Here is a 16,366-nt window from a genome sequence, read left to right on the forward strand (position 1 = left end):
TCGGTATATCTTTGAAAATTTCCACTCTTGATTGCAGAATTATCAAAGGATAAGGGAGTGGTCTGCGAGAGCCCGTTGACGGTGAATAGACAAATCTGACAGCTGTCAAGCTAGCTGTCAAGATACAAAAGAAAGACTTTGTTTCTACTGTCCGTTTTTGTGTTTAAAAAGAAGGAACTGTTACAATTTTACGTTTAAAAAGAAGGAAGGAACTGTTACAATTTTACGTATGGGACCTTTGGGACTGTGCTGGAAGGAGTGATAAAAGGAACTTGTTTCCCTCTAGAGGGAGCTTTGGGATATTGTCGTAAGAATGCAGCTGGGAAATTGCTTTTAAAGATAAAAGCTCTGAGAAACTAGTTTTTGACCTTGGACTGTTTAAGGATGGCGGTTGGGAAGGAAGTCGAGTGTGAGCTGAACAGGACATTTTATCTGTTGGGAAAGCTGCAAGACCAGATAAATGTTATGGCTACCAATGTTGTAATCTTGGGAACAAAAGTGGGCATTAGTAAAGAAGCTGACAAGAACTCGGCACAGGAACCTCTTCCAACTGAACAAATTGAAGAATTTGAGAAGGAGAAACTTGTTGTGATTAAAGTGATGAAAGGGGGAGCCGTAACCCTACAGAGGCAAATGGTGGATTATAATTCGAGGCCTTACATGATGGCAACCAGGAGGAGCCAGTTTTTGGAGATGGAAGCCTGGCTTGGTGTGGAAAATGAAAGATGGAGAGATCACCTTATGTGGAGATCAAATGACTTTTGGGATATAAATCTGAGCCAGGTGGAGGCTGGAGCTTTCGGGGCCTTTGGATTTGAAAGGAGTGTGAAACAAGATTTGGAATATCCTACAGGCCCTACTTTTAACTACGGAAGTCTGGCATACCTGCTAAGAAGGAATATGACTACCGATGGGTTGGAGCTCCCCCGAGATCTGTTCTTTAACACCAAAGACTACCAAAAAGACCGGCAGAGGGGACATGAAAGAGATTTAAGAGCCTCGGACTTAAGATCTCCGGGTTGATGGTTTTCCGAGATTGATGGAACTATTGCTAGGGGCCGAAACCGGGGAGGGGAGTTGGTGAAAGAAAATTGGGAATTTAAAATGTATATATTATAATTTTTTTTTCTTTTTCTTTTAATGAGAGATGGGAAAATCGTGGAATGGAATTTTTTTTTTTGACCCTAGGGGAAACGTTTCAAGAATAAGTTCAGATATAGCCATCTGGGAAATGATCTATAATGAATTAAAAAAGGTGTTTAGGTACACCTTTCCCAAGAAACCAGAGGCCTTCCTCCTGGGCATTGTGGACCAAAGGGTGATAAAGAAGGATAAGACATTTTTTATGTATGCATCTACAGCAGCAAGAATACTTATAGCAAAATATTGGAAGACACAAGATCTTCCCACGCTGGAAGAGTGGCAGACGCAGTTGATGGACTATATGGAATTGGCCGAAATGACTGGCAGAATCCGGGATTTGGATGAAGAGACAATGGAAGAAGATTGGAAAAAATTTAAGGACTATTTGCAAAAACAATACAAGCTATATGAATGTTAAGAATCTGCATGTTTTGGAACTTAGCTCCTGCAACTAGATCGAGAAAATGGGAAGATAAGTTACACTTAAGAAAAAGTTGAAATTTAAGGTTATTATATTTTTTATCTTAAGGCATAAATATTAGATAGAAGGCACCTTAAAATTAGAAGTGAAATATTTTGAAAGATATAAATAAGATACGAAACAAGGTAATAATTTGCTGATATGTTTTATTGTAAAGAATGCAGGGCGAGGGAGGTGTGGGGAAGTCCAGCTAACAATTTAAAAATGTATTTTGAAAGTCGGAGTATTATTTATTTTTCTTCTTTTTTCTTCTGTAAACTGAAAATGCAATAAAAACGTTTAAAAAAAAAGAATAAGTTCAGATATATAAGTTTTAATGAGAAATAAGATTAAATAAAGTAAAAGTGGATGGTTAATTGGTGAAAGAAAGAATGGAAAATTACAGTATAATAAGATAAGATATAAGGATAAAAATAAGGTGAAGGATTTGCTGAAATATTTATATGAATTGGAATACAAAGAGGGGAGATGTGAGGAGGTCAAGGAGATAAGTTAAGAAAGGGAGTTATATTAAGGTTTAACTTGTTCTTTTGCTTTTTTTGTTTTTTGGATTGTATCTTTTTTTTCCTTTTTAGCTGTTTTTGCTTTTTTATTTTCCTATTTTTATTTTTCTCTTGGATATGTTTTGTTTTTATATATTGTGTTCTTCTTTGTAACCTTTTAAAACTTGAATAAATATTATTGGGGAAAAAAGAAAATATACCTTGTTTTGTTTTTTTATTCAAATTTTAAAGATTACAAAGAGAAAAAAGAAAGAAGAAAAAAATAAAATAAAAAAGACAGAAAAAATACAACAATTGAAAAAAAAACCAGATCAAACCTTTACATCACTTGCTTTCATTCACTTACTTCCGTGACCTCCTCACACCTCCCATTTTTGTATTCTAATTCAGTCAGATATTTCAGCAAATCCTTTCCAGCTTTGTTTTTATCTTAATAATTTATCTTAATATATTGTGATTTTGCATTCTCTTCTTTCACCAATTCATTTTTACTTAATCCTTTATATCTTTTCTGCTAAAACCACATAATTCTATTCCAACATCTTTCTAACATTCCTTAATTTTACAATATTTCTGAAGATAAACTCTGAATTTTTTCCAATCTTCTTCCACCGACTCTTCTCCTTGGTCCCGGATTCTGCCAGTCATCTCAGCCAGTTCCATGTACTCCATCACCTTCATCTGCCATTCTTCCCGGGTGGGTAGATCTTGTGTCTTCCAATACTTTGCGATGAGTATTCTTGCTGCTGTTGTGGCGTACATAAAGAAAATTCTATCCTCCTTTAGCACCAACTGGCCGGCCATGCCCAAGAGAAAGGCCTCTGGTTTCTTCTGGAAGGTATATTTAAATACCTTTTTCATTTCATTATAGATCATCTCCCAAAAGGTCTTAATCTTTGGGCACGTCCACCAAAGGTGAAAGAATGTACCTTCAATCTCTTTACATTTCCAACATTTATTATCGGGCAGATGATAAATTTTTGCAAGCTTGACTGGTGTCATGTACCACCTGTAAATCATTTTCATTATATTCTCTCTTAAGGCATTACATGCCGTAAACTTCATACCTGTGGTCCATAACTGTTCCCAGTCAGCCATCATAATGTTATGTCCAACATCTTGTGCCCATTTGATCATAACAGATTTAACCGTTTCATCCTGTGTATTCCATTTCAACAGGAAGTTATACATTCTTGACAAATTCTTAGTTTTAGGATCTAACAATTCTGTTTCCAATTTTGATTTTTCCACCTGAAAACCAATTTTCTTATCCAGATTATAAACCTCCCTTATTTGATAATAATGAAGCCAATCTCGTACTTTGTTTTTTAATTTGTCAAAACTCTGCAGTTTTAATCTGTCTCCTTCCTGTTCCAAAATTTCCCAATATTTCGGCCAATTTGCCTCCATATTGAGTTTTTTCAGAGCCTTAGCTTCCATTGGTGACAACCACCTTGGAGTTTTATTTTCAAGCAAGTCCTTATATCTTATCCAGACATTAAACAGTGCTTTCCTGACAATATGGTTTTTAAACGCTTTATGTGCTTTGACCTTGTCATACCACAAATATGCATGCCACCCAAAGACGTTATTAAAACCTTCTAGGTCCAAAATGTCCGTGTTTTCAAGAAGCAGCCATTCTCTCAGCCAGCAAAAGGCGGCTGATTCATAATAAAGCTTCAGGTCTGGCAGGGGAAATCCACCTCTTTCTTTAGTGTCAGTTAAAATCTTAAATTTTATTCGAGGCTTCTTGCCCTGCCAGACAAATCTAGAAATGTCTCTCTGCCACCTCTTGAAACAGTCCATCTTGTCCAAAATTTGCAATGTTTGAAACAAATACAACATCCTTGGCAATACATTAATCTTTATCGCAGCAATTCGGCCTAACAATGATAACTTCAAATTTGACCATATTTCTAGATCCTTTTTCACTTCCATCCAACATTTTTCATAATTATCTTTAAATAAATTCACATTCTTAGCAGTCATATTAACCCCCAGGTATTTCACTTTCTTAACCAATGTTAATCCTGTCTCCTTCTGAAACCTCTCTTTCTCAATCACTGTTAAATTTTTCTCTAACACCTTAGTTTTCAGCTTGTTCAACTTAAAACCCGCAACCTGACCAAATTCTTGAATTAATTGTAATACTCTTTTAGTACTGGATTCTGGCTCCTGTAATGTCAAGACTAAATAATCAGCGAATGCTTTCAATTTGTCAGTCAGTCTGACATCAATACCAGGGAAGATTCTGGAGCAGATCATTAAGCAAACAGTCTGTGAGCACCTAGAAAGGAATGCTGTGATCACCAATAGTCAGCATGGATTTCTGAAAAAATAAGTCATGTCAGACTAACCTGATCTCGTTTTTTGACAGAATTACAACCCTGGTAGATGAAGGGAACGCAGTGGATGTAGCCTACCTTGATTTCAGCAAGGCATTTGACAAGGTGCCCCATGATATTCTTGTAAAGAAGCTGGTAAAATGAGGACTTGACTATGCTACCACTCAGTGGATTTGTAACTGGCTGACTGACCGAACCCAAAGGGTGCTCATCAATGGTTCCTCTTCATCCTGGAGAAGAGTGACTAGTGGGGTGCCACAGGGTTCTGTCTTGGGCCCGGTCTTATTCAACATCTTTATCAACGACTTGGATGATGGACTCAAGGGCATCCTGATCAAATTTGCAGATGACACCAAACTGGGAGGGGTGGCTAACACCCCAGAGGACAGGATCACACTTCAAAACGACCTTGACAGATTAGAGAACTGGGCCAAAACAAACAAGATGAATTTTAACAGGGAGAAATGTCAAGTATTGCACTTGGGCAAAAAAAATGAGAGGCACAAATACAAGATGGGTGACAGCTGGCTTGAGAGCAGTACATGTGAAAAGGATCTAGGAGTCTTGGTTGACCACAAACTTGACATGAGCCAACAGTGTGACGCGGCAGCTAAAAAAGCCAATGCAATTCTGGGCTGCATCAATAGGAGTATTGCATCTAGATCAAAGGAAGTAATAGTGCCACTGTATTCTGCTCTGGTCAGACCCCACCTGGAGTACTGTGTCCAGTTCTGGGCACCACAGTTCAAGAAGGACACAGACAAACTGGAACGTGTCCAGAGGAGGGCAACCAAAATGGTCAAAGGCCTGGAAACGATGCCTTATGAAGAACGGCTAAGGGAGCTGGGCATGTTTAGCCTGGAGAAGAGGAGGTTAAGGGGTGATATGATAGCCATGTTCAAATATATAAAAGGATGTCACATAGAGGAGGGAGAAAGGTTGTTTTCTGCTGCTCCAGAGAAGCGGACACGGAGCAATGGTTCCAAACTACAAGAAAAAAGATTCCAGCTAAACATTAGGAAGAACTTCCTGACAGTAAGAGCTGTTCGACAGTGGAATTTGCTGCCAAGGAGTGTGGTGGAGTCTCCTTCTTTGGAGGTCTTTAAGCAGAGGCTTGACAACCATATGTCAGGAGTGCTCTGATGGTGTTTCCTGCTTGGCAGGGGGTTGGACTCAATGGCCATTGTGGTCTCTTCCAACTCTATGATTCTATGATTCTATGATTCTATGAATTTATACTGTTTGGCTCCGACTTGTATGCCTTTAACCAATTGGTCCCTTCTAATCATATTGAGCAAAACCTCCAGGACCGATATAAAGAGCAATGGGGAAATTGGGCAGCCCTGTCGTGTTCCTTTCTCAATCTTAAATTCTTCTGTAATTACATTGTTCACAATTAATTTTGCTTTTTGTTCTGAATAAATTGCACCTATACCATTTTCAAAACCTTGGCCTACCCCCATTCCCTGTAAATTTTTCTTCATAAAGCTCCAAGAAATGTTGTCAAAAGCTTTCTCCGCGTCCACAAATATCAAAACTGCTTTAGTATTAATATTCACTTGTAATTTTTCTAAAATATTAATTATATTCCTTGTATTATCTGACAAGTGTCTCCCCGGGAGAAAGCCCGCTTGGTCTTTATGAATTTCTTCTACCAATACCTTTTTTAATCTTTTAGCCATGATTTCAGCAAAAATTTTGTAATCCACATTGTAAGTAAGTAAGTAAGTAATTTTATTTACGGCCATAGGCCCATACAGGTAAAAACGACACATAAATAACAACTTGTGCACGTGGGGAAAACAGCCGCTAAAGCACCACTATAACAATAAAATACTATAAAATAGAATGGCATACTACACCTTAGTTAGCTTGTAGTGCTCCTTGGCGTCGCTTTTGGGTAAGGACAGCGACCAGGAACCTTGCCACTTTCAGGGTCGTATGAGTATCCTTATCCTGCAAGATTTGGGCAAGGTGGAATTTTGGTGGGGTACCCTCTAGTTTCTGTATGATTGATCCCAACAAATTTGCCCGTGGCACATTGAACAGGGGGCAAGTGAACATAATGTGCTGGAGCGACTCCGGTGTCTCCTTATCACATTCGCACATGGCGGGGGCTTGGCCCTTTGAGAATCTATGTCTCAGGACGTTGGAGGGAAAAACGTTGAACCTCGCTTTGGTGAAGGCCAGTCTATGGGCAACAGTCGAAAGGGAGGAGAGGTATGATGGAACGCAGTAAGTTAATGTGATACCAATGTTCTGAGGCGAACAAACACCTCCCCCCAGCATATAATTTCGCTGTAGGTCGATGTCATCCAGTCTTTGGCGGATCAGTCTTTGAGCAGTAATTTGGTCTAGTTTTAGGGAATCTGAAGGAGAGATTCCATAACTCAGGAGTTTGGCATGAATTCTACTAGTCCAAAGGCTAGAGAATTCATCTCGCCATAAGCATTGGACAAGGTAGTGGTTTGGTAGTCTATGCCACAATGATAACCAATAATTGAAGACTTGCTTCCACAGGCAAGTTTCTAAGGATGCGATCTTCAATTCTAGTCGCATGGCTGCGTTGCTTACGCACAGAGGGAGCATTAGGAGCCGACGTAGGAATTGATTTTGCAGTGTTTCGAGAGGAGCAAGATCTGTCATCACAGCCCAAAGCGGGGCAGCATAAGCAAGCACGGCAACCACTTTTGCCTTGAACACCTTTAGGGCCGAGGGAACATGCAAAGCTCCATCCGAAAAAAAGAATCAGAGGAGCGCATATGACAGAGTTTTGGCCTTGTTAAGTAGGTGTTGAATTTGAGCTTTCCACCCCAAATTGTATTGAAAAATAACTCCTAGGTACTGAAATTTTAGAACTTGCTCTATTTTTGCTCCACCAAGCTTCCATTCATATAATCTCCGGCTTCTGGAGAAAATCAGAATCTTGGATTTAACATGGTTGATGGTTAATTGGTTGAGTTGACAATACGTGGCAAAGATCTTCAGAGCTCTGATTAGTCCAACACGTGTATAAGATAGAATTACCACGTCGTCCGCATATAAAAGGAGTGGGCAGCGGTAGTCTGCTAGTCTAGGCGCGTGTGTACTTAAAGAAGAGTTAACTAGGGGTGCTCGCATGTCGCTGATGAATAGGTTGAATAGACAGGGGGCCAATATACATCCTTGGCACACTCCCTTGTTTATTGGTATCGAATTTGTGAGGTTGCCCGCAGGAGTAAGTCTCACTCTGGCAAGGGTATCTTCGTGGAGCTGACTTATAAGCCATAAGAGTCTTCTATCAATGCCCTGTTTCGCAAGTTTCTCCCATAGAATATTTCTAGGAACGCTGTCAAAGGCTGCCTTTAGGTCTAAGAAGGCAGCACAGAGGTAGCCCCGGGGAGGAGAGGAGTACTTCTGTGCAAGATGATAAAGAACTATCGCATGATCGATTGTAGAGCGTTTAGTTCTGAACCCTGCTTGTTCATGGCCAATCTGATTAGTCTCATCTACCCATCGCAATAGTTTAGTCAGCAAAAAGCTGGCATAAATTTTCCCTATAATCGAAAGGAGGCTGATGTTACGGTAGTTTTCCGGCTCCGTTGGAGAACCTTTTTTATGAATTGGTACTATAATGGCCTCCTTCCATATTTTGGGGATGAGGCCAGAAGCGTTGATTGCATCGAAGGATTTGGCCAAGATGCCAGCCCACCATTTTAGGTGTAGTTTAATGGCTTCGGCAGGGATCAGATCGGGCCCTGGGGCTATACCTGGTTTCAGCTGAGCTATTAGCTTGGCTATTTCGTCAGGATCGGTGGAAGGCCAAATAGGTAAGTGGGTAAACAGATGCGTCAGATGGTCAGAGGGAGCATCCGCCTGTGAGAAGCATTTCTTCAGGAACAATTCCCATGTCGGTGCAGGGATGACTGCCCTTGGGTATTTCCTCACCCTTCTGTTGATCAAAGACCAGAATTCCCTGGATCTGTGTGGTTTTGAAGCAGTAATCAAAGCCTGCCAGCGATTGTGTTGCCACTCACGTTTGGCAATTTTCTGCGTATGTTTGTAAACTAGCTTGGCTTGTGCATAACTAGCTGGCAGAGTAGATGCACCAGAGGTCTTATATACATTATATATAGCACGAAGGCGCTGTCTTGCTTGTTTACACTGAGAGTTATACCAGGGGGCGCCGTAAGAATATTCATTTCGATTTAATATTTTGGGTGGTAACCTAAAGAAGGACGTAAGATCAGTCGTAAGATGGTGGAAGCATTTCAACACTATGCTATGCTCGTCTGAGGCAGAGCCTATGTTGGGATGGGGCCCAAGGATTTCTTTTTGAAAGAATTCCTGATACCTTTGAGCCTGGGTCTCCGACCATTTGATTCCTCTTACTTGGAGAGATTCGTTGGTTACCATCTGGGTCGCATGTCTATGAGCCTCCGACTGCCAGTTCAGGGAAAGCTTGGCTACAAGGGGAAGATGATCACTAGATTGTACATTCTCGATCTTAAAGGTGGAAATACACTTAAGTAGATCCCTGGAAACCAACAGGTAATCGAGGACGCTGTTTGATTTAACGCTCAGGTGGGTAAAATCCCCAGGAATATCAGGGAGGCATGTGCCATTTAAGGGGACCAGATTTAAACGGATGGCCATTTGATAGAGGAGTACTCCAGCCTCATTTGCTCTGTGGTCTTTAGAAGTTCTCCTCATGATATGTTCCAGATCATAATTATCAAGGTTTGGAGTAACCCACCATTTGGCTTTGGTCAGCGAGTCCCAGTTTGCTGCTGTGCGGGCGTTAAAATCGCCACCTATTATGGCCGGGGTATTAGGAAACTTAACATAGCATGAGAGCAAATGCTCTTCTAGCGAGCCCCATTTAGAGCCAAGTTCGGAGGAGGAACCCCCAGGTGGCAAGTAGACATTTGTAACTAGAAGTGAGATCTTTTCCCCCGCAATCAGCCCGGTAAGGGCGTAAGGAGGCAAGGCCTGTACTAGAGTAAGTTTAGAATGTAGGTTGAGGGAGATGCCTATTATTAGGCCCCCTTTAGGGCGGCCTCCTTTCAGGGAGGGGCAGGCAGGGAGTTCTAGAAGTTCAAAGCCATTTAGAACAATTTAGAACAATGCAATTCTGGGCTGCATCAATAGGAGTATTGCATCTAGATCAAGGGAAGTAATAGTGCCACTGTATTCTGCTCTGGTCAGACCCCACCTGGAGTACTGTGTCCAGTTCTGGGCACCACAGTTCAAGAAGGACACAGACAAACTGGAACGTGTCCAGAGGAGGGCAACCAAAATGGTCAAAGGCCTGGAAACGATGCCTTATGAAGAACGGCTAAGGGAGCTGGGCATGTTTAGCCTGGAGAAGAGGAGGTTAAGGGGTGATATGATAGCCATGTTCAAATATATAAAAGGATGTCACATAGAGGAGGGAGAAAGGTTGTTTTCTGCTGCTCCAGAGAAGCGGACGCGGAGCAATGGTTCCAAACTACAAGAAAGAAGATTCCACCTAAACATTAGGAAGAACTTCCTGACAGTAAGAGCTGTTCGACAGTGGAATTTGCTGCCGAGGAGTGTGGTGGAGTCTCCTTCTTTGGAGGTCTTTAAGCAGAGGCTTGACAACCATATGTCAGGAGTGCTCTGATGGTGTTTCCTGTTTGGCAGGGGGTTGGACTCAATGGCCCTTGTGGTCTCTTCCAACTCTATGATTCTATGATTCTATGATTCTATGAATTTATACTGTTTGGCTCCGACTTGTATGCCTTTAACCAATTGGTCCCTTCTAATCATATTGAGCAAAACCTCCAGGACCGATATAAAGAGCAATGGGGAAATTGGGCAGCCCTGTCGTGTTCCTTTCTCAATCTTAAATTCTTCTGTAATTACATTGTTCACAATTAATTTTGCTTTTTGTTCTGAATAAATTGCACCTATACCATTTTCAAAACCTTGGCCTACCCCCATTCCCTGTAAATTTTTCTTCATAAAGCTCCAAGAAATGTTGTCAAAAGCTTTCTCCGCGTCCACAAATATCAAAGCTGCTTTAGTATTAATAGTCACTTGTAATTTTTCTAAAATATTAATTATATTCCTTGCATTATCTGACAAGTGTCTCCCCGGGAGAAAGCCCGCTTGGTCTTTATGAATTTCTTCTACCAATACCTTTTTTAATCTTTTAGCCATGATTTCAGCAAAAAATTTGTAATCCACATTGAGCAAAGATATGGGGCGGTAGTTCTTAAGCTGTGTCTTCTCAGACTCTATTTTCGGTATAAGTGTAATATATGCTTCTTTCCACGACTCTGGTGCCTTTTTCCCCTCCAATATTTCATTGCAAACTTCCTTCAAAGGCTGTACTAGCCATTCTTTCAAAGATCTATAATATCTTGAAGTCAAGCCATCCGGCCCTGGAGATTTGCCCAATTTCATATTCTGAATGGCTCCTTCCACCTCTTGATCTGTTATTTTATAATTCAGCATTGACTTATTCTCTTGAGAGATTTTTTGTAGTCCATTTATTTTCAAAAATCGGTCAATATCCATTTCCTTCTGGGTCTCCTGTGTATATAACTGTTTAAAATACTCCTGAAAACACTTCCTGATCTCCACAGGATTCTGTATATTCTTTCCCTCCACTTCCAAATTAGTAATAGTATTAAGTTTTTGTCTTTTTTTCATTTGCCAAGCCAGCAGTTTCCCACATTTGTTAGCCGATTCAAATGTCTTTTGTCTCATCTGTTTAATCTTCCATTCTATTTCCTGATTCATCAATTTCATATATTGTACTTGATATAACTTTATCTCTTTCAGGATCTCCTGTGATTTTGGTTTTGCTCTCAGTCTCTTTTCTCCTTCCTTTATTTTCTCCAAAATTTTATCCTTTTTTTCGTTTTGAGCTCTCTTCTTAATTGCATTCTGTTGTATCAAAAACCCTCTCATAACTGCTTTACTTGCGTCCCATATTACTCTTTTTTCAACAGTGGTATTCATGTTTATCTCAAAATAGTCTCTCAAGGTTTTTTGGGCCTTTTTAATCACTCCTTCATTCCTAAACAAGGTGTCATTCATCCTCCATCTAAAGGAACCAATTGGTGTTAGTTTCATTTCCATCTTCACCGCACTGTGGTCGGAGCAAGTTTTGGGGCAAATTTCCACTTTTTTAATCTTCGGAGCCAGCCCCCTAGTTAGCCAAATTTGGTCAATTCTTGTCCATGTCATTTTGGCTTCAGAGAAGAAAGTTCCTTCTCTTCCCAAGGGATTCTTAGTTCTCCAAATGTCAGCAAGGTCCATATTGTCAGCCATTTCAAAAAACATCTTTGGTAATCTGCCATCTTTTGTAATCACCTGTCTCTGGGCCTTATCCATGTTAGTAGACACCACTCCATTCATATCTCCCATCAAGATCATATTATAGTCCAAATAGTCCATCAGAATTTCATGCAACTTCTTGAAAAATTCCGATTTCCCCTCATTTGGTGCATAAATACCTACTATCAAAAACTTCTCTCCTTGTGATTGAATTTCAATTGCAACAAATCTTCCTTGGTCATCTTTAAATAAGAATTTCGGTGACAGGCTCTCCTTTGCATAAAGTACTACTACTCTTTTCTTAACTTTATCTGATGAAATAAATTCATATCCTAATCTTTTGTTACTCAGAATCTTCCGATGTAGCCTTGTCACATGTGTTTCTTGTAAACAAATAAAATCCAATTGCTCTTTTTTTAATAAATGAAAGACTCTCCGCCTTTTTTCCAGGGAGTTCAGTCCATTCACATTCCAGCTTAGTACTTGCAGTGTCATGATGTAATTACTCTGCTTTTCCTCCACCCGCACCCAGTACTTTTTCTATATCAGTCGGTGGTGTTGATTTCCCTCTTTTTGGTGAGTTCTTCTCCAAAACTTCTGGCTCTTTTCCAAGTTCTTTCTGCAGGTCTTCTTCGTGGTTTCCCAAAAACTTGTCTTTTTCCTCAACTGATCTTATTTTTATCTTTCTTCCTTTGTAACCAAAGGATAGGCCTTGGGGGAATTCCCACCTGAAAATGATTTTGTTCCTTCTCAGAAGGGCAACCAAATTTCCAAAGTTGGATCTAAGATCCAAAAGATGTTTCGGTATGTCTTTAAAAATTTCCACTCTTGATTGCAGAATTATCAAAGGATTCTGAAAATGCAAACCCAAAATTTTCTCTCTCTCTTCTTTAGATCGGAGGGTAATCAGACAGTCCCTTATTTTGATCTTCTTTCCTCCTTTTCCTAGTCTGAAGGCCCTCACAATTTTAAATTCTTCTTGTTTCAAATATACGTTGAAAGCATCCAGACCACAGTACAAAATGTACTATATGTTCCGGGACTGACATAATTTGCTCAGTGTTTCTCAGCTAACTGCACAAGATTTCTGTGTTTCTTTTGACAGGGAGAAGTGCATCATCGCAAAGGATGGAGATGATCTTCTGTTTGCCTACAATGAGGACGGGCTGTATTTATTTACTTTCATTTGATAGTAATGAATGTAATGATGATGTTGATAATGATGTGACACATGTGATGTGTAGAAACAAAGGTCACTGTGGCTCAAAAGGGCAGAAAGCCTAGTAAAATAGTCAAAAGAGCTTTTCAGCAGGTGCATGCTGATGTAATTGGTCCTCTATCACCCTCTAGAGGCAATGCCAAGTACTACCTGATTGTGGTTGATTCCTATTCTGAATATGCATGGATTTATATGTTAAAAAGGAAGAATCAGATTCTAACAAAGTTCAAAGAATTTTGTGCATGGGTAAAATCTGTTCATGATGTGAAAATTTATTGTCTTTTCACAGATCAGAGACAGGATTTTGTTTCACAGGAATTTGGGAGTTTCCTGGCTGAACAAGGGGTGAAGCACAAAGTTGCTACCCAGAAGTCTTCATGGAACGACGGTTTGTGTGTAAGGATAAACCAAGTGTTGCAACAGGACATGAAAGCGTTACTGCTTAGTGCAGGCTTGCCAAATGAGTTTTGGACTGAACTGCTGAATTGTTATATTTAAACTCATAACAGGAGATACTCCAAAGTTATGAAATGCACACCCTATGAGAAACTGTGCCAGAAGGTACCCTATGTCAAACACCTTTGGATTTTCGGGTCTCACGTGTGGGTGGAGACACCACAGAGCAAGAAGCTCGGCAAATGTGGTGCACACGGTATATTTCTGGGTTACAAAAAAGGCCAGTACAGAGTATTGATGTCTGACACCAACATAGTTCTTCTCACTAGGGATGTTGAGTACACTGCAAAATGGAAGGAATCGGCAAACCACGATTTGTAATGTTCTTTTTGTTCCAGGTTTGGTGGACAACTTGCTGAGCATTTCTCAGCTCACAGTGCAAGAGTTGAACATTTCCTTCAGCAGGAAGAAATGTATCATCAGGAAGAACAGAAGAGATCTATATGCTGACTGTGTGAATGGCTTATTCTTATTATCCTATGATGATGTTGATACTGATGTTGATATGCGAAGTAATCAGATGTGTTGTGCAATGTCTACTAACAAAATTTCGCATGCAAATTGTTTCCATGACCATCACAGGAGGCTCGGTCATCTAAATTTTCAGGCCATTGCCAAGATGCCTGATCTGGTAAAGGGGATGACCATTAAACTCTGCAGATTTCACATGAAATGTACTGTATTTTTCGCTCTATAGGACGCACTTTTCCCCCTTCAAAAATGAAGGGGACATGTGTGTGCGTCCTATGGAGCGAAGACGCCATATCCCCGCGACCCTCTCCCGGCTGGAGAGGTGACACGCGGCTATGGCAGGAGCCTCTTTAGCTGCGCGCCACCTCTCCAGCTGGGAGAGCGCGTGCGGGGCTAAAGAAGCCATAGCCAGCTGGAGAGGTGACGCACGACTATGGCAGGAGCCTCTCCGCTGCGCCTTTCCGCTGCTCCCTGACCTGCTCTTTGGGGCTGGTGGTGGGCTTCCCCCCGCCAGCCCCAAAGAGCAGGTCGAAAGGAACCTGAAGCCTGGAGAGCGACAGGGGTCGGTGCACACTGACCCCTCTCGCTCTCCAAGGCTTCCAAGGTAGCCGCCTGAACGCACCTTAAACGGCACCTTGTTTTAGAGCGGGAAAACAAGAGGGGGAAAATTCTCCCCCTCTCTGCGCAGCGCCTCCTGCCGCTTCGCTGAAGGGGCGCTGGGCAGAGAGGGGGAGATTTTTTTTTTCTTGTTCTCCCCCCTCTAAAACAAGGTGCGTCCTATTGTCCGGTGCGTCCTATGGCGCGAAAAATACGGTAAATCATGTGCAGAACATGATTGCTCCAAAGGGTAAAATATCTGGCAGGGAAGCCAAAGAGCCCTACCAAATTGTGCACGCAGACCTTGTTGGTCCATTAAAGCCATCTTTAGGTAAAGCACAATATTTCATGGTATGGATAGATCAGTTTTCAAGATATATTTATGTTTTCTTGCTCAAGTAGAAGTCAGAAGCGTTTCCTAAGTTCAAGGAATTCTGCGCTTGGCTGCAGAATGCCCACAAGAGACAAGTGGGTTGTCTTTTCACTGACGGCAGAATTCTCTTCTCAGCAGTTTGAAGCTTTTCTAGCTGAGAAAGGAATCCAACAGAGCTCCATGGCAAAATGGTCTCTGTGAAAGGGCAAATCAAACGTTCCAGCAGGGCATGAAATCTCTCGAGTGATGCTAATTTGCCTGATTCATATTGGGCCGAAGTTTTCAATTGTTTTACTTATGTGCATAACAGAAAAATTTCTTCACCAATAGGTTGCATACCTTATGACAAGTTGTTTGGCAGGAAACCATTTGTTAAACAGTTGAGAATTTTTGGTTCTGACATGTGGGTTCACACACCTCAGAGCACCAAGCTGAGCAAACGTGGTATGCATGGAATATTCGTGGGATACGAAAAAGGTGCTTACAGTATTAATGTCTGACACGAAGACAGTGAGATTCACTAGGAGTGTTGAATATAATGCAAAGTGGGGAGAAAATGTAGGAATTTTCCAATGTTATCCTGATACTAATAATGATGAGAAATCTGATGATGACACAGGTTCAGACACCAGTTCAATGAGAGGTGGTAGTGCTGCTGATGACAGTGATGACACGGCAGACTACAAGAGTGCAAAGGCCTCACTCAGACCATCCGAAGAGTCTGACACTGATTGGGGTCTGGAGCCACAGTTTACTATTGGCCGCGATTCTCCTAAGAAAGAGGAGATTAGTCCTGAAGACTTGTGCATAATTCGCAGATCTGAAAGAGCCACAAAGGGCAGACCATCTAAAAGATTTGTTGATGAGTTTGAAAGACAGCTACAACTGTTATAAATAACTCAGGGAAGATTCAAGAGCCTTCAAGCTTCCAAGAGGTCAAAGAGTTAACCTCGAAGGATGCTGAACCATGGTTAAATGCCATGCAGACTGAGCTTAATTCCTTAGAGAGAAACAAAACATGGGAACTGGTTCCAATCGTACCAGGAATGAAGCTAATTGATAGCAAATGGGTCTTTAAGGCCAAGACAGACCAGAGTGGCAAGAGGATTTTCGCAGGTACTAGGTCAAGATTATCACAAGACCTACTCTCCCACCATGAAGTATGAGAACATTAGGCTTATGCTCAAAATTGCTGCAAAGGAGAAACTAAACGTTTCTCATCATGATGTCAACACTGCATTTCTGTACGGGGACCTGGGCGAACAGATTTATATGCATTCACCTGACGGAATATAGGTAAAGAAAGGATTGATTTGTGTTCTAAAAAAATCCTTGTATGGTCTCAAAGTGCCACTGCTTTTTATATCGGTCCTGGAGGTTTTGCTAAATATGATTAGAAGGGACCAATTGGTTAAAGGTATACAAGTCGGAGCTAAACAGTACAAATTGAAAGCATTTGCTGATGATCTGGTATTGACATTACAGGAG

The 16,366-nt window shown here is 41.0% G+C and overlaps 1 protein-coding gene across 1 annotated transcript in view; it reads right to left on the reverse strand.

Moving 5' to 3' along the window:
• LOC309333183 (putative helicase senataxin) overlaps positions 1-8,867 on the reverse strand; it is a gene marked incomplete at its 5' end in the record, with an annotated part of 68,712 nt that extends 59,845 nt beyond the window's left edge. The window contains one exon of the mRNA XM_081846583.1: positions 8,844-8,867. Coding sequence (XP_081702709.1) covers positions 8,844-8,867 — 24 coding nt within the window. The remainder of the gene's footprint in view (positions 1-8,843) is intronic.
• Positions 8,868-16,366: the final 7,499 nt, after the last annotated feature.

The sequence above is a fragment of the Podarcis erhardii genome (assembly GCF_964252035.2).
Source record: "Podarcis erhardii genome assembly, chromosome: W".
NCBI lineage: Eukaryota > Metazoa > Chordata > Lepidosauria > Squamata > Lacertidae > Podarcis > Podarcis erhardii.